General features: G+C 56.2%; 2 protein-coding genes across 2 annotated transcripts; one reads left to right on the plus strand and one right to left on the minus strand.

Moving 5' to 3' along the window:
• The first annotated feature begins 70 nt into the window (after positions 1 to 70).
• Positions 71 to 8912, plus strand: PMM1 (phosphomannomutase 1). The gene is made up of 8 exons (XM_069002681.1): positions 71 to 162; positions 259 to 376; positions 1256 to 1332; positions 1500 to 1591; positions 3783 to 3882; positions 4668 to 4743; positions 7517 to 7632; positions 8421 to 8912. Exons 1-8 carry the CDS (start codon positions 94 to 96, stop codon positions 8541 to 8543), a joined length of 771 nt encoding a protein of 256 aa, XP_068858782.1. The 5' UTR covers positions 71 to 93; the 3' UTR covers positions 8544 to 8912.
• A 2138-nt stretch (positions 8913 to 11050) lies between these two features.
• CSDC2 (cold shock domain containing C2) lies at positions 11051 to 21538 on the minus strand. Its single transcript, XM_069002682.1, is given in 5 exon segments — positions 11051 to 14240; positions 14517 to 14639; positions 14893 to 15158; positions 21334 to 21462; positions 21464 to 21538. Coding segments are annotated over 5 exon segments (756 nt in total). The 3' UTR covers positions 11051 to 14077.
• Between the last annotated feature and the right edge of the window lie 74 nt (positions 21539 to 21612).

Genomic DNA, 21612 nt, shown 5'->3' on the forward strand with positions numbered 1-21612 from the left:
GCACGGCGGCACGTCCCGCCCGTGCGGCCCCGGAGGGCGGGCGGCCGCCATCAGCTCGGCGGTCCCGCCCCCCGCCCGCAGAGCCCGGGCGGGATGGCGGCGGCGCGGGGCCGGGTGCTCTGTCTCTTCGACGTGGACGGGACCCTGACGCCGGCCCGGCAGGTAGCGGGGCGCGGGGGCGCGCGGCTCTGGGGGGCGAGGCCGGCGAGGCGGAGCTCGTCCCGCCGGCTGCGGCCTCACCCGCTGCTTCCCCGCCAGAAAATCGAGCCGGAGGTGGACGCGTTCCTGCGGGAGCTGCGGCAGAGGGTGCACATCGGCGTGGTGGGAGGCTCCGACTATGCCAAGATAGCCGAGCAGCTGGGGGAAGGGGATGAAGGTGAGCGCGGCGGACGAGGTCTCCCGGGGGTCACCTGTGCCCTAAATCCAACCCCAAGGCTGCCCTTGGAGTGGCTGGCCGTGCCCAGGCGGGAGCTGCTGCTTGGCTCCCTCTCCCTGCGTGGAGGGCGGGCAGGGATGCTCCAATCCATGCTGCCGGCTCCAGCGTCAGTTTTGTACGAGCTTCGTCAGAGCTCTGACAGCTTCACGGCTCCCAGGCAATTTTCGCCTCCCTGTCGCTCCGTGGTGGGGTCCCCGCAGGTTCCTCGTCACGTTCCGATGGGGACATGGGGTAGAGTAGGGAATGGGAGGGCAAGGGGGCAGCACCTGCCTCCTCCACCGCGTTCTCCTTCTCCAGCATGGATGACAAGCGCCACTGGGCTCCAAGCTCTGCCTCCCACTTCGTTAGTGGAGGGAGGCCGAGAAATTCCCGGCTGAGGCTGATTGCTGCTGAGTCGCCAGTGCGGCGTGTCTGGGTTGCAGGGGGGGCTGGAGTTAGATAACCAGTAACCACATCAGCCCAGCAGCCTGGCAGTGGGGAGGGCACAGGAGAGAGCAGAGTAGCACGTATGTAGTGGAAAGCCAGACATGTCTGAGCCCTTATCTTCGTCCTGCAACTGATTCAGCCCGTGACCTCGGTCAGGTCGTTTCCCCCTGCATGCGTCAGCTCCCCACCCGTGAGCAGAAGATAATCTCCTCATCCACTTTGTGGAAAGCAAGGAGCGTAGGATGGCCAGTGGCCCTTTGCAGAGCACAGGAGCTGTGGAAGGCACAGTGCTAAGGAAGCAGGAAGATGGCTCACTCAGTCCTGAGCCCAGTCCTTTTTGCCCCTTTTCCCAGGCAGTAGTTATGTTTCCTCTTTTGTTTCCTCCCCTCTCAGTCATTGATAAGTTTGACTACGTCTTCGCAGAGAACGGCACAGTGCAATACAAGAATGGGCAGCTGGTCTCCAAGCAGGTAAGTCCAGCTCCCTTTGCAGCCATGGCTCTCCTGCCCTGTGCACCGTGGGGAGCAGCGCCTGCCCTACTCAGGCAGACAGGCAGCCTCTTCTCCCCAGTTGCTCCCTCTTCCAGGTGGGTTTCATGGGAAGCCAAGCATCTTCACTTGCCCTTCTCTTTCTGCAGGCCATTCAGGACCACTTGGGGGAGGAGCTGCTGCAGGATCTGATCAACTTCTGTCTCAACTACATGGCGCTGCTGAAGCTGCCCAAGAAACGGTAACGGCCCAAGCGTACACGAGTGGAAGTCATGACACTGATTTCTGGGGTGCTGAGCTCCAGAGCTCTCCTAAAAAGAGCTGATCTATGGAGCTTGTCTTGCTCTGGGTTTTATCTTAGCATCCAGAGGCCCTGTGTAGGATCACTGTCTCCCTGAGCTGGGCACCTTGGCAAATAATGGAGGAGGGTCTTTGTCCTGAAGAGTCTGCACTCTGTTTTAGCATAATGCCTGCTCTTTTGCCCCTTGGATTTTCCTCCCTGGGAAGCAGGGTGCAGCCACCGTATGTATCTCATTTAGGACAATGGTACCAGCTTGTTACTGGTCAGGGCATCAGGCATCACTGGCAGGATATGTTTCCAGACAGGCAAACAATGGATCTTAAGAGGGGAAGTCCAGCCCCTGAGCACACAGTTTCTCACTGTTTCTAACCCAGTGTCGCTGGCTGGCTCTGCTCTGCTCCATACCCTGTGTTGCTCTCTTTACCTTGGGATCCAGCAGCCAGAGGGTGAGCTGGGTTGGTACACCTTTGCTGAAGGAAGACCAGGCCACTACCAGGACAAGAAAGGGTAGTATTCCATTGGATCTGCTCACTCTGTTAGCACAGAAAGAGAGAGAATCAATGGTGTGAAGTGGAAGGGGGGAGCAGGAGGGCCTCTTTCAGAGGCAGCCTGCAGTTAAAGCAGCCTGGGTGCAGGGTCAAACCTCACCTCAGACCACAGTTTCAAGAACACGTGAGCCACCCAGGGCTGTTGAGAGCAGCAGCTCTGCCCTCCCCTTGCCATGGCTGTTTTTTTCCTGCTCTCCCCTTGTGTTTGTACAGTGAACCTGAGCAGGTGAACTGTGGGGTTGAAATTAATCTGGTAGAAGTTGCTAAACTGTGATCCAGATTAGTTGCTTGATATGAGTCACCACATGGCAATACAAGGACCAGTGAGAGGGGCTAGGGTGACTCCTTGCAACAGGACTGCTGGCTGAACAGGCCCCCAAAAGCACAGGCTGGGACCCAGAAGCCTCAAGGCTGTTTGGTTGCCTAATTGCTGTCTGGTTACCCAACAGCCTTGGCGAAGTTTCAGCTCCCAAGTAGCTCTGTGGATTTAGGCTTATGGGATTTCTAGCAAAGCAAGGACTTTAACCCACATCTCCCGAGTCTTGGCCTGGAGTGTGAGCCACCAAACCCTTGGTGCTGCAGAGATGCTACTCCCAGCCTGCAGGCATGGGTTCCCCATGATTTTCCTCACTGTGTCAGGAGATAGGAGGGGGAGAGCTTTTTCTCCAGACTCAGGGTGGTAAGCACTTTATCACAGAGAAACAGCAGGCAGGGCTGGGAGGGACAATAAGCTCGGGGGTCCTCAGCTGGACAGGGCAGGGGCCCTCCCTCTCCAGCACAAGAGCTTCATTCTGTTTTCACACTGGCAGGGCTGCCATCCCCTGTTGTTTCTGTCCCACCAGTGCTGGTATACCTGTCTGACCCCTCAATAAGCAAACAGAAGTAGCTGGGTTTTTAGCAGAGAGAAAAGAAGGGAGCAGTTTTCTGCCAGCTCAGTGTTTTCAACCAGCCCACTGAGGAAGCGGCCGAGAAGTGACCCCAGCACAAGGTGAGGGTGGCAAGCACAAATTGGATCCTGTCTGTGCAAGCTTAGATAAGAGCTGAAGTCAAAGGTGCAGGGGTCAAGAGGGAGATAAAAAGACTCTGATTTGTGTCCCTCGAGGAGGTCCTGATTGCTCCTCAGCCTGCTGCCGGACATCAACAGCGAGTTACACTGACCTGGGTCATCCCACTGCCCCAAGGTAGTGCCAGCTTCAGCCAGCCCACACAGCATTTCTGAAGAGCCTCATGGGGTAGAGGTGCCACAGCCTCATCAGGCAGCTGGTCCAGGCCAGGCAGTGACTGCCCTTGCAATTATCACAACATTAGAAAACGTTACCTGTCATCTTCCCTAAGCTCGTTGCTTCCAGCCCATCCCCAGGGCACACAGGAACTCTTTATTCCTCTCTTCTCATAGTCTCTTTTTATAAAACTGTGAACCCCTTGGGACCTTAAGCAGTTGTTGATGCCTGATCTGTGCCTGGTGTGAAGCACTCACAAGTGGGCATGGCTTCTCTTGCAGAGCCTCACTAAGCAGCCATCCTCCTGGAAAGGTTGTTTTTCTCTCCCTGCCCCAATAACCTTGTGTCTTTGCCCACCCACAGAGGGACCTTCATCGAGTTTCGCAATGGGATGTTGAACATCTCCCCCATCGGTCGGAGCTGCACCCCAGAGGAGCGAATCGAGTTCTCCGAGCTGGACAAGGTACGAGGGCCAGACCTGGGCTCACCCTCCCCTTGGCTGGTTTTGCACAACCACGGATCTCAGGTCTTACGTGCTCCCCCCCCTCCCAAGGAGAAGGGAGGTCCAGCTTTGAGCTGTGCTTATGCAGCAAGGTGGAGACAGGACTGGGTCGGAAAACCCAAGGGAAGACACAGATGCATGGAAGAAATTTGATTTCATTGGGTACCACCAGTGCAAGGGGGTGGCTAGCAGGATTCCTTGTGCTGTGGGAGAGCCCCAGAGAACGAGGCAGTTATTTAACAGTGTGTTTCCTCATTTACAGTACCCAAAGATGGCCCAGCAGCTATCTTCTCTCTCCCACTCCCCCAGCCCCAACAGCTGGAACTACTGGGCTTTCCAGATGCAGCAGATCTGCTGGGCAGGTCTCTGGGGGATTCAGCCCATGCTCATACCAGTTTCTGCCTGGGGAAGCTTCTTGGGGTTGAGGGATCAGTTGGTCTTTGCAAGACTTTTTAAGCAAAACTGGAGGCTTTGTGTTATGAACTGGGCTGTGGGAAACTGCAGCAGTTGCATTTCATTGCCAGGGAAGGTCTGGGGTCTGCCACTCCCAGTGGAGTGAGCTGGTGGCCTGCTTGGACACTGGGCAGGACTGGTGGAAGCTGGCTAAATGGCATGACACTGGGGCCCAGTGCAGGTGGGGAGGGAGCAGAGCTGCCCAGCAGACAGGTTACAGTGGATTCTGGGAGACTATCAACATCCAGTTATTCAAACCCTCTTTTCTTCCCTTTCCTCCTTATCCTCCGCAGAAAGAGCGGATACGGGAGAAGTTCGTGGCAGCCTTGCAGAGGGAATTTGCTGGCAAAGGCTTGCGTTTCTCTCGAGGTGAGAGGGGAGGGCTTCCTTGGCTTTGCCTTTACCGTGTTTCCCATAAAATTCTGTGAAGGGGAGCAGGAATCCAGACTGTTCCCTCCGAGTGTCTGGAAACCCTGGGAAGAGCAGAAGGAGGTTTTAGTCCTGGAGAGCTGCCACAGGGGAGTCATGTTTGCATCCATGATGTCTGCATCCATGCAGAGAATAAACCGTGCTGCAGACTTGCCTCCCTGGGAATCGGCCAGACAGTCAGGTTTCTATCCCATGACATTATCCCTGCCTTAATCTCAGTTAGTGGAGCCCACTGCTGCCCAGTGGGTCTGTTCTGGGTCAGCATCTGCAGCAGGGTGGCCAGCAGAGCCCCAGGCACGTGTACTCTTCTCGAGGAATGAGACAGGAGCCTAATTCATGTCTTGGCTCTGGGGTTCTCTTGGGACAGTTATCTGCAAAGGAAACATCTTTCTTCCTGGAGGAAGAGCTGACAAGGGGTAAGGAGGTTGCAGCTCGCTGCCATGGGCTTTTGTAGGGCCGCTTCTTAGGGTGGTTCTGACAGCCAGCTTACCAAAGGTGAGGAGCTGAAGGAGGGGCTTGAGCAATCCTGGGGGTCTGGCCGGGACAGGGAATAAAATGAGGGTGTGTAAGTTGTAGGGATGATGCTGGAAGAGGATCCTCTGCAGGGGTGTGCGATAAGGAGGTTCCATGTGGCAGCCCAGCCCAAGGGCAAGGGGTTGGTGAGGCTGAGGCAGAGGGTGACACCCCGGGCCCTCTGATCCTCCAAGAGCTTTTCTCTGAGAGCCTTCGCTTGCCTTCAGCATCCTGCCAAGGGCATCCTGTGCTGCCCACAGCACTGGCACACACTGTTTGTCACAGCAGAGAAAGACAAGGTCCCTGCTGCTGTGTCCCCTCAGGCATGGGGGCATGAGAGCAGGACAATGGGCCTTTCTCTCTGGACTTTGGGAAGCTGCCACAAAGAGCCCAGTCCTGTTGTATAAAAACATGAAGGGGAGCTGTGGGCCCCCCGCTCCTCCACAAAGAAAATGTGGGGTGTCTCAGGTCAGGCATCTGAGAGAAGGGCCCACAGAAACAGCTCTTCTGCCAGGCTGGCTCCATGTACCTTCTCCCTGGCTGTGGAGGATGCAAGGCCCAGAGGTGGTGGGAGGTCTCCCTGCAGTCCCCCAGGCCGCTGCTCTGCCTAGGGGAGCAACAGTGCTGGCTGGTTCACACCACCTCTTCTCCGTTTGATTTCCTACCTGCTCCAGCTGGCATCAGGAGCCCCTTCTTGCTGCCCAGCTCTCTTTAGAGGGCTGGAATGCAGTGAAAGGCAGTGTTTTTCACAGGTAAATGGCTTTGGATGCAAAACCAGAGGATGTCACCAAGTTTAGCTCCTGCTCTGATGCTGGATCCTGCTGCAAGCCTGGGGCCATCCCCACCTCTGAGCTCTTAGGGCAATTGCTCCCATCCTTATAACAGTGCCCTGTCCAGTTTCTCTGCTCCAAGGTGGGACATACAGGCTCCATTCTGAGCTTCCCAGGCTCCAAGGAGGTTTGGTTCAGGATCCCCAAACCAACAGGGACACTCCAAACAGCCAGGAAGGGGAGGTGCATGGCATCAGGACTTGCATGTTTGAACAGCCTGAGGTGTCGGTGCCTCTCCTTCAGCCGGAACTGACCCTGTGATTATCTGTCTACTCACCCCCTTCCTTAGAGAGGTAGGATTATCACTTAAGAAGGAGAGGGTGAAATGCCAGGATTTCTGGTGGATACTCCAGTAGATTGCCTGGAGAAGATGAGCTGACTGGCAGGAGGGCACACATCCCAGCTCAAATCCCTCTACCTCTGGCTCTGAGTGAGACCTAAATGTATGTGTGCCCTAAGCTGCAGGCTTTATTTTGGGAAGAGGTCTCCTGTCTTGGTGCTGGGACAAGGATCTGTCTGCAGCCCGTGGACACAGTGGGGCAACTTGAGAGGAAGGGGAAGGTGCTGCCTCCAAGCACCCCCAAAAGGCAGCCAGGTGCTGGGGTAAACTCTGCCTGGTCTAAGAGCAAGGGCTGGGAAGTTTGTTAACCCTTGGTGGCTGTGGGTGTCCATGTCCACGTGCATGTTCTCTGGGGAAGCTCCCTTCCCACTGTATGGTGCCTGACTTGTGTCTGTATGGTGTCTGACTTGGTGCCTCTGCAGATGTTGGCAACCCTCACTTAACTCTTGTGTGAAGAGGTGACAGGTCAGGGTCATGCCTTGATTGCGTCGATGGGTTCATGGTACCTCCACTGGTCCTTGGTCCTTGATCAGTGTGCAGAGACAGTGTGCAGGAAACCCCAGTCCCTGCACAGTTAAGGAGCATCAGAACAGTGGTTTTAGAAGGGCCAGTGATGTCCAGGCAGGAGCCTAGGAGAGACTTTGATGCCAGTCTCCAAGGTCATTGTCCCCTGTTGGGACACAGAATGTGCTGGTACTGTCTGTAAGGCGTGACCCTAAATCTCCTCCCAGAAGATGCCTCTCTTGGGAAGAACCCACTGGTTCCTGCTTGCCTGTAGGGAAGCTGTGCTAATGGCACCCCAGCCATGCTGATGTCACTGCAGCCTGTTGCCGTAGGAACAGCCTCTGCCACTATCCTAGCCACGTGCCAAGAGGAACACCAAGGCAGAGCTACTGGTTGTGGCTGCTGTTTGGGATGGGGTCTCCCCCCAGACATCCAGCCCCCTCCCATCCTCCTGCCCATCCTAGGGTGGGGGGATACTCTGCCAGCTCCCAGCAACACTGTCTGATGCCCTCCCTTCTCCTGGCAGGTGGCATGATCAGCTTTGACGTCTTCCCAGAGGGCTGGGACAAACGCTACTGCCTCAATGTGCTCGACGACGAGAGATTTGACACCATCCACTTCTTTGGGAATGAGACGACCCCTGTGAGTATGCCCCACTTACCCCACACATGGCTGCTTTCTCTCCTGCTGCTCCATCATGGGTCCTGTGGGTACCATGGTCCCAACACAGACCTTTAGTGGTGTGAGGGGTGAAGATGCTGCCCTGTGCTCTGGGTCTGTGATGCTCTCATGATGGCAGCAGGTCTGCTGGCTTGTGGGGAAATCACATTGGATTCACTGTGCTGGGAAGTAGGTCCACCTCAGCATTGCTTTCCTTACCCCAGCACTTTCAGGAGGGCAGCAGCCACTGCTGTGGCGTTCATGACCCAGAACACAAGCCCCCAGCACTTAGGAGAGGATTCCTCAATAGCAGGAACAGCTTCACCTGCCCTTTAGAGCAGTGGAGGATGATGCGTCCTTGCTGCTGTAGATCAGCTTGGTCATCCACTCAGCTCTTCCCATATGCTGGCAGCCTCTGCTCCCCAAATGTGCCCAGCCCACCTTCTGCTAGCCCCTCCACAGGCAGGGCAGGGGTTAACCCCAGGCTCCTGGACAAGCTTTGCTGATCTGGGACTTTCCCCATCTTTTCTATGCTCCTCCCCTGGCACTGAAGAGGGAGGCAAGAGGGAGGGAGCAGAGCTCCCAGCCCAGCCTCTTCTGCCCCCCTGGGCCAGCAAAGCCCTGCCTGCCCCTGCCCACCAAATCCCTGCCTGCCCAGCTATTGGCTCCCAGCCCAGCTCCCCACGGGACAGAGCAAAATGCGGATTCATGGATGAGGTTGTTCTGGCAAGACCCTGCTAATGCTGTCCCTATTTTCTATTCCCCTGCAGGGAGGGAACGATTATGAAATCTATGATGATCCCCGCACTGTAGGACACAGTGTCCAGTCCCCCCAGGACACGGTCCAGCGATGCCGTGAAATCTTCTTTCCAGAAAGAGCAAATGAGTGCTGACTGCCCAGTCCCTGCAGCCCTGCCCCAGTCCCACCCTCTCCCCCCACCAGGAAAAGCACCTTCATTTGAGGAATCTGCTCAGGGTAGACTAAAAAACCACTTGACAGAGCTGGTCAGGATGTAACACGTGAGTGTGGGTTGGTGGCAGGAGGGGGCCTTGGTTGAGCAGCCCCTCAGCACTCCCCATGTGTGGCCGGGGGCTGTGGTACCAGACCCTCCTTGCCTCCAGAGAAACTTCTCTCTTGACAGTTCAGCTGTGGTGGGCGGTGATGCAGATGCTTCTGTGATCAGAAAGCATTTGAAAGGGCCAAAGAGTGAGTGTGTGTCTCCTCTCCTCTCCTCTCCTCTCCTCTCCTCTCCTCTCCTCTCCTCTCCTCTCCTCTCCTCTCCTCTCCTCTCCTCTCCTCTCCTCTCCTCTCCTCTCCTCTCCTCTCCTCTCCTCTCCTCTCCTCTCCTCTCCTCTCCTCTCCTCTCCTCTCCTCTCCTCTCCTCTCCTCTCCTCTCCTCTCCTCTCCTCTCCTCTCCTCTCCTCTCCTCTCCTCTCCTCTCCTCTCCTCTCCTCTCCTCTCCTCTCCTCTCCTCTCCTCTCCTCTCCTCTCCTCTCCTCTCCTCTCCTCTCCTCTCCTCTCCTCTCCCACTTGGTTTCTCTTAACACTTGTGCATGAGGGAACATGTGACTCACCTTTCTCTCCCCTTTGCACCTTGGCCAGAGAGGCTGGGGCTGCTGAGGCTTGAGGCATTCACTGAAGCTACTCCGAGGCAGGAGGCCAGGAAGGCTGTTTGCTCCAAGCCTGTGGTAGGAAGGAGTAGCTGAGATCCCAGCTTGTTGCACCATTGTGTTTTCTAATGGAGAGGTAACCATGTCCTTCCCCTCAGTGCCACAGTGTGACAGTCCCTCCCTACAGATGACCTGGGAACGATAGCTGTAACGTGACTGGGCTGCTGCTCTAAGCTTTGCTTGGGTGCATGAAGAAACTGATTCTTCTCTTTAGCTTACAAAAAACCCCTAGGGTTTATTTTCTATATTATTATTCTCTATTTTCAAGTCGGACCTTGCCTGGCACAGCTGGATGCTATGGAACAGTTTGGGGTAGAAGGCTTTCCAGTGGTCTTCCCACTCCTCTGTCCTTTGGGCATCACAGAATCACAGAATTGTTAGGGTTGGAAGGGACCTCTGGAAATCATCTAGTCCAACCCTCCTGCCAAGGCAGGGTCACGTAGAGCAGGTGACAGGAATGTGTCCAGGTGGGTTTTGAATGTCTCCGGAAACGGAGACTCCCCAATCTCCCTGGGCAGCCTGTTCCAGTGCTCTGCCACCCTCAGTGTAAAGAAGTTCTTCCTCCTGTTGAGGTGGAACCTCATGTGTTTTAGTTTATGGCCGCTGCTCATCACTCTTCGGTGGGCACCACCAAAGAGAATCTGGCACCATCCTCTTGGCATCTGCCTTTGAGGTATTTATATGCATTAATGAGATCCTCTCTGAGTCTTCTCCAGACTAAACAGGCCCAGCTTCTGCAGCCTTTCCTCATAAGAGAGATGTCCTTATAAAACCGTACCCAGGGCATCATAACAGACCAAGTTTCCTTCCTTCCCCAGTGCTCAGCTCTCCATCCTGCTGCCAGAGACATTTTCAGAGGGGGCCAACAACAGCCATACCTGGTTTATGGAGCTACTGGAGGTACCTGCTCAGCAGTGCCCTCCACGCTTGCTCTTCCACCCCATCTCATCCCACACACTCAGTTTACATGCTCACCTTTAGGGAGACAGGATGTCCAGTGCAGTTGTCATATGTCCTGTTCCTCTCCCTGGATCTTTCTGGGTTGCAAACCCACACCTTTCCTTCAGCCTTTGACCTTCTCCCTCACATTGTCCTTTTATTCCTGGCAGTTGCATTGGGGTATATGGCCACAGTGGTGACACTCATCACAACTTGGTGCTCAAAAGGAGCTCAAGGATCCCCTCCAGGGAGATGTCCTGCTTGTAGCTCCTCAGGGTACACAGGTCTGGTGTTTGTGGACCTGGAGAATGCTGGAGATTCCTGCAAACCCTTTCCCATTGCTCCCAAGGAGCCTTTCTCACCTCATCCCTGCTGGTATGCCACTGCCCTGTCTCTTGGTCCTGTTTTCTCTCCCCTTTTCCTTCTCTTCCTGGTTTCCTCATCATGGCTCTCCATTTTCCACTGGCAGCTGGACTGCAGAGAGGAGTTTCTCAGCTGGCTACAACCACCTACCCAAGGCACTCCCATCTTCCTCAGGCGAGAGACACTGGTGCTTTTAGACCCGGGGCAGGGCTCCCACATTGCCACGGACACAGTCCCTGGTGGCCCTTGGCACTGCTGCCTGGCCACAGGAGCAGGGATACTGCATGACCAGTGCTGGTGGGGTGCTGTCTCCTCCACCTGGCTGCACCTCCTAACTACAACACATCAGATCTCTGATGCAGCACGTTTGCATGAGCACAGCGATCTGCCCAGCATCTGGAAATCCCCAACAAATCCATGAATTCCTCTTTCTACCCAGAGAAGATTTCTGTGTGGGAGAAGAGGACCTGTTGGAGAAGCTTGTGTGCAGGATACCCTTTTCACAGGTCACAGGTTTTGGCCCTCCACTGCAATCTTCATGGAGGAATTGTGTTTTGTGGTTCCTTCCTCTATTTCACTGTGGATCAGGTTATGTGTGAGTCTCGGGGAGTTTATTTTTCCTGTAAGTCTGTTCATAGCCAGCAGGACCTCTAGTGAGCTTAGTGATGAGTGGAGAGCAGGATCTGGCCCTGACAGTGTGGGGCACCATGGTGGCCTTGGGGGCTGAGGTGACTTGCACCTTTGAAGGGAAAGGCAGGCTCTGCCCAAGGCTGCCCCTGGTGCATCCATGCTCAGGATGGGGGAGTTGCAGGGCGAGCAGAACAGAGGCAGAGATGACCTTTGAGACACCAGCCATCGCTTTCTCTGCTCAGGAGCTCATGCCTGCACAGGTGGGATCAAGTTCAGGAGCCTTCCCTGTTCCTGTCTCTGTCTTATACCAAGCTTGGGCTAATTGAGGGCACGTCCCACCTGGAAAACCCCCGTCCTGCTAGAGGGATGAGGAAGAGGACGATAGCATCAAAAGTAGCTGGGGCAGCCCCAGGGTCTCAGAGCCACGGAATAGTTGAAGGACCCTCTGGAGAGCACCTGGTCCCACACCCCTGTTCAAGCAGGGCCCCTGGGAGTCCAGGCTGCCTGTGTTGTGTTTTTGCAGGCAGGGCTGATGCATGCTGGGATGGGAGCCCTACTCCTAGGGGATATTTCATGCCTGTCCCTGAGACCCCTTTGCCACGATGCTCCTCTCATGGTGGGTGCCCACAGCGTAAGCAGGGGTTTCTCCCCATGGATGTGACTGAGCAGACATGGCAGGCCCCACGCCTGGGACTGTCTTGCTGTATGGATCCATATCAGTGTGAGATGGGCAGCTCCTATCTGGCTGATAATACTGTTAAATGAGAAGTATATTTAAATACATAGAGATGTATATTAAAAAAATTTAAATCAATCCTATTAAAACCACAACACGCAGCAGTTGGAGGCAGTGTGTGCTTTGTGCAGGCTGTGCAGGGTGAAAGGCAGACAGACAACAGGCAAGACACACTTCAAAGTCCCCACAGCAGTGGGGGACCAGGCCCAGTCCTGGTCACCCCTCAGGGTGAGCAGCAGCCTCCTGTCCCAGGCTCACAGTGTGGAGCACCTCCAGCCCCGGGACATACTGTGGGTGAGGCCGTCCTGGTGTCTGGATAAAGTCCTGGGTCCTTTACCGAGAGAGTCACCAGTGCCGTCACTGTGACACACACACACAGGACAAAGAGCCAGGATGGGCAGGGCTCATGGGAAAGTCACTTTTAATGGTTTATTGCCAATGTTACAAAGGTTGACACATGGTCAGACAGGCGGGAACCACACCAGAGTTGTAAAAACACCAACGAGTCTAGGGTTTTAGTTCATTTCCAAAAAAAAAAAAAAAAAAATCCAACAGTTTGCCTTGGCCAAGCTGACTGCATGTCCTGGGGATGCCTGGAGCCTGAGCCACAGTTGCCACAGCCCCTGGGAGAGCCAGGCTTCAGGTTGGCAGTGAGATGGGCCAGAGGGTCCCAGGGCAGTCCCCACACCAGCATGGGTGGTCCTCCTGAATCCACAGGGCCCAGCTGTCCTGGATGGCACCACCCTTGCTCTGCTCCTCTTCCCACTTAGCCCTGTCAGCAATAGCAGCAGCAAAAAAGGTCCCCACTCCATCCACTGGCAGTGCCAGCAGCTCCTGCTGAGAAGATGCTCTGGGAGCTGCCTATCACTTCCTGCCCTGCTCGAGGGGTCCTGATGGCACCCCACTGTCCCTAACCCTGCTTGGAACCCTTTAAGGTGCTGGTAATTCCTGGAACATCAGGGCCATTCCCCTGGGGTGAGCTCAGGACCAGCCCAGTGCATGTTGTCCCTGTCCCAGTGCCCTCTGCGCTGTCGCTCCCTGGGGCTGTGGGAGCCTACCTGGCCAGGGTATGGCAGAGAAGACCAAAATCTAAATTTGTGCTTTGTATACGAGACCCTGCCTACACCGAGGGGCTGGGGAGGATGTGGCTGCACTCGCCCCATGGCTGAGGCTGCTCAGACCCCTCAGCCCCTCACCACCCCAGCAAGCTACAGACATGCACACACGCACGTGGGAACAGGGGCCCCAGGGGGCTGGGAGGCAAGAGAAGGAGGAGAAAGTGTCCATCTCCCCAGAACCATGTCAGCACCGAGCCAAGAAAAGTGCGTTACTGCCCGGCAGCAGTGGGGAGCACAGAGGTGCCAAGTGCCCCCTGCCCCATGCCCAGGTGCAGCCCCCCAGGCACAGCACTGAGCACCCTGGGTGCCCTGCCAGCACCTGTTCGCCTCTTAAAACTAAATTTTTGCTTTCTGTGAACCACTCACCTCCCCGTGGCACTGCTGACCTGAGATCTTGTGATGGAGGGATGTGGCTCAGGTGGGTGCTGTGAGCTTCCAGCGTTGGGGATGGGTCTCAGCCACCCAGACCCCGCACAGTGATATGCCACCCCACACCACCCTGTTTTGTCCCTGCACCAGGGCATGTCCCACTGCTGCTGTCCCACTGTGGACCGAGTGGGATGTTCAGAGTGGAGTTCAGGAGGATGAGCCGAGCCACCCAGCCTCTCCCCATGCCCTCCTGCTCGCAGCACCTTCTTCAGGCCAGTGCAGCTGGAGGGCTGGGGCGTAGGACTGGTTCCTCTGTTCCCCATGGCCTCAGGAGCAAGGAATGGAACGTAGGGCTCGGTGCTGCCCCCGGAGCTGGGGGACAGTCAGGGAGGGCTCTGCTTCCCCTGTCCTCCTCGACAGACACTTACAAACACACACAGAGAAAGGAAACTGTAACCTTATAAAAGACACTGAACGCAAACGCCTGCATGTTTGGGGGCAGCCCCGGCCCCGCCACCGCCTCGGCTCCCCCCACACCCCTTGTGAGCAGCCGGGCAGGCTTGCTCCGTGGGGCTGAGTGGCTGGCGGCCCCCCTGGGCACCTAGGAGCCGATGATCTGGCCAGACCATGTCTCGTGCTTCGTGTGGGGTGCCAGGTTGGTGAGGACCACCTCCACTGCCTGGAACTTCTGGTTCTTGGGAGGGATGGGGCAGACCTTGTACGTCACCTCGTCCCCCTCCACTGGGACGTACTCCCCCTCGATGCTGCAGGAGAGGAAAGGAGAGGTGGTGGTGGTGGTGGTGGTGGTGCCGCAGCCAAGAGATGGACCCCGCCCCAGACCACCCAGAACAAAGGAAGGCACCTGACCCACCAGTTGTGCCTTGGAAAAGAAAACCCACAGGTGATGGAGGGTACAGGACGAGCAGAGACCCATCTCCACCCCATGGGGACATCCACACCCCAGCCCACAAGTCTCCAGCCCCATGCTGATGGCATAGCTCCCCTGGGGTCTTCTGGCACCACACAGCCCTGGGACTTACTCAGACACATGCACGAAAATGTCCTCTGTGCCATTCTCTGGGGTGATAAACCCGTGGCCCTGGGAGCGAGAGAACTGCTTGCAGACACCCTTGAAGATGGGGCCAGCGGAGGCACGCGCTGTCCTACAGGAGGAAAGGGAAGGAGACTTTTCACTGGTGGCACTTGCCCAGGAGGTGGGACAGGGAGAGTTTTTGCTGTGAACATGTGACGGTTCTGTGCGAGTGCATGGCACCCACCCACAGCACTCTAGGCAGGTGTGTGCAGTGATGCTGGGCACCACGTTGGCAAAGTGCACCAGGTGTAAAGGGTTCTGCAGGCACTGCAGGTGACCACGGCTCAACTGGCCAGTTCCAAACCCTCATGCCAGGTACTTACGCCGAGTAGGTCCTGGTCCTCTTGGTGGGGAGGGGGCTGGGCAGGTCCCGTAGCAGGAGGTTGCCCCGCTCCCAGATGCGGCTGCCCTCCCGCTGGAAGGGGAAGGTGGGCCACACCGGCGACTTGGGCGAGTGCAGGGGTGGCACCGCCGGTGGGGCGCTGGGGTCCGATGACATGGTGGGGTTGGCGGGCTCCTCCGTTTTGGTATCGGGTGGGTGGGCAGCAGGAGAAAGGATGCTCCTGCGTGTGGGTCTACTGCCAGTGACCTGGGGAGCAAAAGGGACTGGGGGTTACAGGCCCTTCTGTGAAACATATGGCACAATTTGCTGTCAGGAATTGTCCCTCAGCTCTCAGCCATCTGTGGGAGCAGGCAGCATGCTGCCAGCCTTCTGTGTTGGACACCAACCTCCAGCACTGGGAATTGCCCCAGGAAGCCTGTCCCAGCTTGGAGTCATCTGGGATGTTCCAGCAAATCAATCCCAAGGGAAGAACCTGGTTTGTTCAACTTTTCAATTGCCAGGATAATCCCACATATTTGAGATGAAGTCACTAAAAAGCACACCTTGGGAAAAGAAGCAGTGGAGCATGGGCTGCCACAGGCAAGGACCGTTTGGGGAAGGATGCCCATGCAGTGCCACCATGCCTGGGCCTCCAGTCCCAGCCTCAGAACTTCCCCCATCCTGATAAAAAAGTGAAGAAAAAAGGCTGAGACAACAGGTACGTAGGTCAGGGGTCTGAGGTCTTCTCATCTCAGGAGGTTGCTTCAGCCCCATAGAATTTAGGATACAACCCCAGCCCTAGCCAGCAGCTGCTGCCCACCCAGGCACATTTCTACAGGAAGAAGGAACACCAGGAGACTGTGGTGAGGCTGCCAGCCCTCAGGCACATCAGTCAAGCCACTGCACAAGCACGACCTCCTGCTGCTGCCATTGTCAGGCTCCAGTTTCTGGCTGGCATCATGCAGTTTGCAAGGAGTTAAAGCCCTAAGGGGCAGAAACCTTGCACACGGAGCAATCGAAATCATGGGCACTCTTGTCTTTGCTGAAGCACCCCAGCATGAAATTGGAGGGGTTGTGCATTTTTAAGCCTCCCAGATGCTCTGATGTGTGATCAGCACTGCAGCCACTTGCTCAGAAAGTCCTTGCTCTGTTGATTTTTCTTCCAATCGGTTGCTGCATCTGATGCTGGTGCCTCTGTCCCAGGGTGCCCCACGCCAGGGGTTGCTTGGGGGCACCTCTCTTTGGGTGCACTGGGTGGGGGCTCAGCTATTTCCATCACTCTTCAGGCTCAGGAGCTTCCATCACCTGGACCTGAGGAGCCCAATATCCCATGGAGTTACCATCCCCTTCCCCACCATCCCCATCAGCCCTTTTCTGCCCTACTGCGGCATGCAGCATCTTTTGGGACAATACCTGCACACGCCAGGAAACACAGAGAATATTTAATTTCTTTTCTGACTCACTGTGGCCCTTTGAGACATGAAGGCCCTGGGGGCCCAGCAAAAGGGGGTCACCTCCACTCTGAAATTAGCAGGCACCAAGGACATGGGAAAAGATTTCTAGAGCAGCTGAAGTTTCAAGGAGGGACCAGGAAATTCCTGTTCCACTCACCCTCCTCCACTTGCTTCCACTGCCAGTGGCTATGCCTGCCACTGGGCCCCCACAGCTGCCAGCCCAGCTTGGATGCTGCCATGGGATGCTGCCCATATGGGCCTCAGCCAGCGTCCTAACAGCTGCCCCCTCTCAGCCCTGCCAAGCTTTATCCCCGGGTCCAGGCAGTAAAGGCCACACTAGAATCCTACTCCAAGGCAGAAGCCACCACGTTCCTCCTGCCCTCTGAGACAACTTCGAGTCATGGCTGCAAACCCCTCCAAACCATCTTTCCCTTTGCTGGCTCCCCAGCCACCCCCACACCAAACCCTTCATGTGCTTCAGTGGCTCCTCTCTGCCATGAAGAGACTGGAGCATGCACACCTGCCTTTGCTCCACATCCCACCCCACACAGGGACTGCTCAGCTCTTGGCCTGACAGGCTCAGCATCTCCTGCCCCTATGCCCAGGTTCAGCACCTATTTTCCCCATACCCTGGTTCACCATCCCCTCCTCCCATTCCCAGGCTCAGGTTCACCATCTCCTCCCTCCATGCCTAAGGAGCTCAGAGAGGCTCAGGGAGCACCCAAGCGGGACACCCCAAAGCCAGACCAGACAGCAAACTGCTTCACAACTCCCATCTGTGCCCCCCTCTGACCGCACTGCCTGTGCTGGTGAGCAGCCTGGTCACTTTAGGACAGCAAAAAGTGATGTGGTCCCCACGCATTGCTGCAGGATTCATCACCTTCCCAGGAGGTGTCAGGATTGGAGGAGTGGGATGATTTGGGGGAAATGGCCCTCAGTTCTCTGTCACATCATGAAGCTGTCAGTATGAAAATGGCCTCACCATGGTGCGCCTCCTCTGTGCGGCTTTCGATGACTGATGAGGCCTTTCTGTTCCCCCACCAGCTTAGGGACAATGGAGGGTATTTAACCTGAATAAGGATGCTTGGAGCAAACTATTAGTATGCTGAGGGGGTTGGTTGGCATCCACAAGGGGCTGGAAAAATGGAAGTTTCCCAGAGGCAAAATTAAAATAAGAGGCAAAGGAGTGTGCAGGAGGGGGAGCTTGCAGGGACAAAGCCGTGTGGACTGGTGAAGTGGCAACCAAGAGTGGGTTTGCCCCAGGTTCACCTGTGGGAGCAGCCCAGGCTCAGGTGCCCTGAAGGCTCCCTGGTTCAGGGGAAGAGTGGTGGTGGAGAATGGGAGCATGCTGGGCACCACTGAGGAGGCAGACGGTCTGCTCCTGAGAGCTGAGGGCAGCAGCAGAGGGTGCCCCCCTGGGCTGCTGTTTGCCCTCAGGAGCTGAGCTTGCTCCATGTGGTGCAATCCCCCCCAGCCACAAGCAAGTTGCAATCCCCCCCAGGCACTCTAAGGGTGATCTGGATGGCCGATGGGGATGTGGGGGGGAGCCCTGGTGTAGGGTGGCAGCTCACTGGGATAAACACAGGGACAGGGCCCAGAAAGGCTGTGGGATCCCCATCCTTGGCGGATGCACTGCCCAGACATGTCACTGAGCTGCCTGCTCTATCTCCTGCTTGGAGCAGGGGCTGGAACGGGGATCCCTGTCCTGGGGCCATGCCGAGGCTGTCTCCCACAGCCAGCAGCACTCTGCCCCTCTTCAGCACCTCGATCAGGCATCCCGGATTTGTGGGTCAGCCTTCGTGCCCAGCAGCTGAATGCCTGGCTTTGCTAGCGCTGGTGGAGCCGAGGCTGAGTAGGAGCTTTAGCACATGGGGGACTCCTGGGCGGTATCCTACCTCCCACTCCATTTAAATCCCTGCTGCAAACAAAGGGACCGAGGAAATGAAACTCAGGGCAAAAGCAGGCTGAGAGAAGAGGGGGGACACAAGCATATCTTCACCAGTGTCTCCTCCGCTCCCAGTCCAGACGCAGATCAGGGAAAACCTCTACTGTCCTTCTTCCCTTCCTGCTCTCCACCCCACCATCCTCTCCCCAACCCTTTCTCCACAATATGCTGCCCCACCAGGGGACAAGGAGGGAGTACCTCGGCACAAAAGGCACTTCCATCCTCTCCTCAATCTCCTGTGGTCACAGTAACCTCTGCGGGGGATGAGAGCATCTCTCCCCACCTCAGGTCTCTCCCGGCCTGGCTGACACCACCCCACGACACTATGTCCACGTATACAGTGCAGGGACGAAATCCAGGACGAAATCCGGGTCACTTGAGGAAGCAAGCAGAGAGACTGCAGCAGCCCGGCTCTGCCGCGGGGCATGGGAAGCCTTTCCAGCGTAACCACCCTCCACTGTCTCTGCTGGACCTCCACCTCGCTCCTCCCTGTCTCCTTTTGGTGGCTTTGCTCCGAGGGTCTCCCGGGGTGACAGTCCGCCGAGCCAAGGAGGTAAGTGGCTGCAAGCCCAGGGCTGCCTGGAAGGACGCTTTTTTATAAGAAAACACCTCCTACCCTGTCCACCTTCCCTCCTTCCCCAAAAAACGTCTCAAAGCCAAACCCCAGAGCCCTCTGGTGACAGGGTCTTCTTTGGCAGCAGCAGCCAGCTTTGCTTTTATATTTTTTGGAGGGCAGGCTCCCGAGCAAGTGGAGCTGACAGTCAGGAGCCCTTGCAGGCGGAGGCAGCAAACCCAGGCCAATTAAGGCAGACAGGCAGTAGACACATCAGCTTTTATCTCGAGATCCAAGTACCCCATTCATCAGCAGCGGCTGAAAGGTCTGCGGTTTATCAAATAAAATCACTGTCTCTCTCCCCTTCTTTAAAGCCAAACACATTGACTTGGGTGCTGGCTGTGACCTTGTTTAACTAAACAGCCTTTCAAGGCCCTCTAGAAGGGGGGAAAGAGCCTCATGAAGAGGCACCAGCCTCTGTCTGCCACTCCCCGTTCATTAGCGGCACCGAAGAAAAACCCCTCACGCTCCCTCGCCCGGGCGGGGGAATACATATTTAATTAGCTTAATCGCCCTCGGTGAGTCGGCCCTCCCGTGCGGCGTTTCTTTGTGCTCTTTCCCATCCGCTGGAACCCCCGGGATGCCCAGGATGGATTGGTGGATGGGTGGCCGCTTTGCTGGCGGCCGTCTCGCTCCGGCTCTGGACGTGACCCTTCGGCTGGCCAGACCGTCGCCTTTATGGGCCGTTCCCTTTCACGCCGCCGCTTCTCTTTGTAAATCCCCAGCTCGGATGTTGTCTGCCACCACACTCGGGTCTCCCGAGTGCCACTGCTCCCCCCACCCCAGACAAGGAGCTGGAGGTTATTTTCCCTCTGCTGCCTTTTGCAGCAATCTCCTGCACGGGCTCTTCCATGCCACTCACCATCACGTTTTCTCCATCCCTTGCAACTGCCAGTGGCCCCAGTTCAGGAGTCAGGTTTACTACCCCTCTAAATCCACCCCAGTAGAAAAAAAGGTCTCTGTATATCAAAAAGCCACCCCATCTCCACAGCCAGCTGCCAGCAGCCATCTCCTCGCCCCATGGAGCACGGAAAGCAATGCTCTGGCCCGCAGCCATCCTCGGGGAGGCTGATGCCCCCCCCAGACCCAGCTTGTCTAGACACAGGCTGAAACAGAGAAGAGCTACACCCCTCCAGACGCATGAGCGTGTCCCCGGAGCTCAATGCAAAAACAAAAATCCCATTTTTCTGCTGCTTGGCATGTTCACCTGCTGAGGGACCCAACAACAACACAGTGGCCAGTAGAGATCCCAGGGGGGCTGCCATGAGGGGCAGGAACCAGGTGGGGAACCAGGATGGCTCCAGGCAGGGGTTACCGCGAGCAGGGCCACCGCAATGCTCGCTGGGCTGTTTCTCCATCCTTCCTTCCTCGGAGAAGGCTCACAGCCTTGGAGTCTGGCAGATTTTTATAAATGCTGTCTCTGTCCGATGCTAATGAAAGCCTCTCAGCTCCCCCCTCTCCCGTTTTTGGTTACCAGATCATGTTAAGAGTTAAATACCAAGCAAAGCAATTTTCTCACCTACCCGGCATATTACAAACCCCTTTGCTGAGACAAATTACTGTAGGAAAAATAAAACTAGGCGGTTTTTGGGCAATGCACACTGACAGCATCCCCTCCCCAGCTAAGCCAATCACACTCCCAACTCCAGAGATCTTTGCTGAGATAGTCTCGCCTACGATACAGCCTGCTTAGCGCTAAAATATGAATGTCACCTTTATGGATTGATTATAAAAAGCTCCCTTAGTCAGAGCTGGGCTGCCCAGTTCTCAGGGAGGCCATGAGGGAGAGCAAGCAGGCTGACTGATGCAAAGGAGAAGCAAAGGGAGAAACCATCATGGAGGCTTGATTTACCTTTTAAGCATGTATGCTTAATCATCACTCCCAAATACCAAGTTTGTGACATTTGTTTGCTTTCTTGTGATGGTTTTTATTTTTTTAATTAGCATAGCATCAGTTCAAAGACCTGGCATAAACATCTTCGTCTGTGTCCTTCCTTCCTCCTTTGTGGATCTAACTTACCATCGGCAGGAATAGTGCAGCCAGTCCAAAGAAATCCCAGTTCCAACCCCCATCACTATCAGCCCGCTTTAATAAGTCAGATTTTTCACAAACTGCCTCCCGCTCACCCGGCAATCAGAGAGCTGGATCCCAGCTGAGCTCAGCCCTCCGTGGCAAAGCCCTGGCTTATTTGCCCCCAAGTCAAAGCAGACGTGCAACATTGCCGCCGCCGCCACCCCCAGGGGAGTTATTGTTCCAGAGGCTGGTGGGGAATAGCCAAACCGAAGGAGGGAAGTCACACTTCATCCTCGCACCTCTCCACCGTCAATAGGAAAAAGCAGGTTTCAAAGAAAAAGGTGGTCCGTGAAGTTTAATCTCCAGCTACAATTGCCCAGGCACGCTGCATGGCCATTGTGCCTCCCCTTACTCACCTCCTCAGCAGCGACGGGCTCCCTGGAGCTGCGCTCTGCAGAGCATCGGTGCTCGGAGGGGCCGGACGCTCCTCCGCTGCCTTGCGAGGAGCAGCGGTCTCGCCTACAGTCCGGCTCCGGGGGGCTTTCTCGGCTGGCTGCCGGCCGGCTGATGGATCTGCGGTATCTAATGTGTGGATGATGTGCGCCTCGAACACACACGCATCCGCACGCCTTCCCCTGACGTCAGGGCCGGGCCAGGGGGAGCGGGCAGGTGGGAGGGATCAGCCCGGTCATTTC

This window comes from Aphelocoma coerulescens, chromosome 1A, assembly GCF_041296385.1.
Source record: "Aphelocoma coerulescens isolate FSJ_1873_10779 chromosome 1A, UR_Acoe_1.0, whole genome shotgun sequence".
Taxonomy (NCBI): domain Eukaryota; kingdom Metazoa; phylum Chordata; class Aves; order Passeriformes; family Corvidae; genus Aphelocoma; species Aphelocoma coerulescens.

Bases quoted from the DNA above. Each gene is read 5' to 3' on its own strand.
- PMM1 (XM_069002681.1), top strand. From the start codon at position 94: ATGGCGGCGGCGCGGGGCCGGGTGCTCTGTCTCTTCGACGTGGACGGG. The intron at 1,592-3,782 runs GTAACGGCCCAA...GCCCACCCACAG, and splicing joins CTGAAGCTGCCCAAGAAACG to AGGGACCTTCATCGAGTTTC. The intron at 7,633-8,420 runs GTGAGTATGCCC...ATTCCCCTGCAG, and splicing joins TTGGGAATGAGACGACCCCT to GGAGGGAACGATTATGAAAT.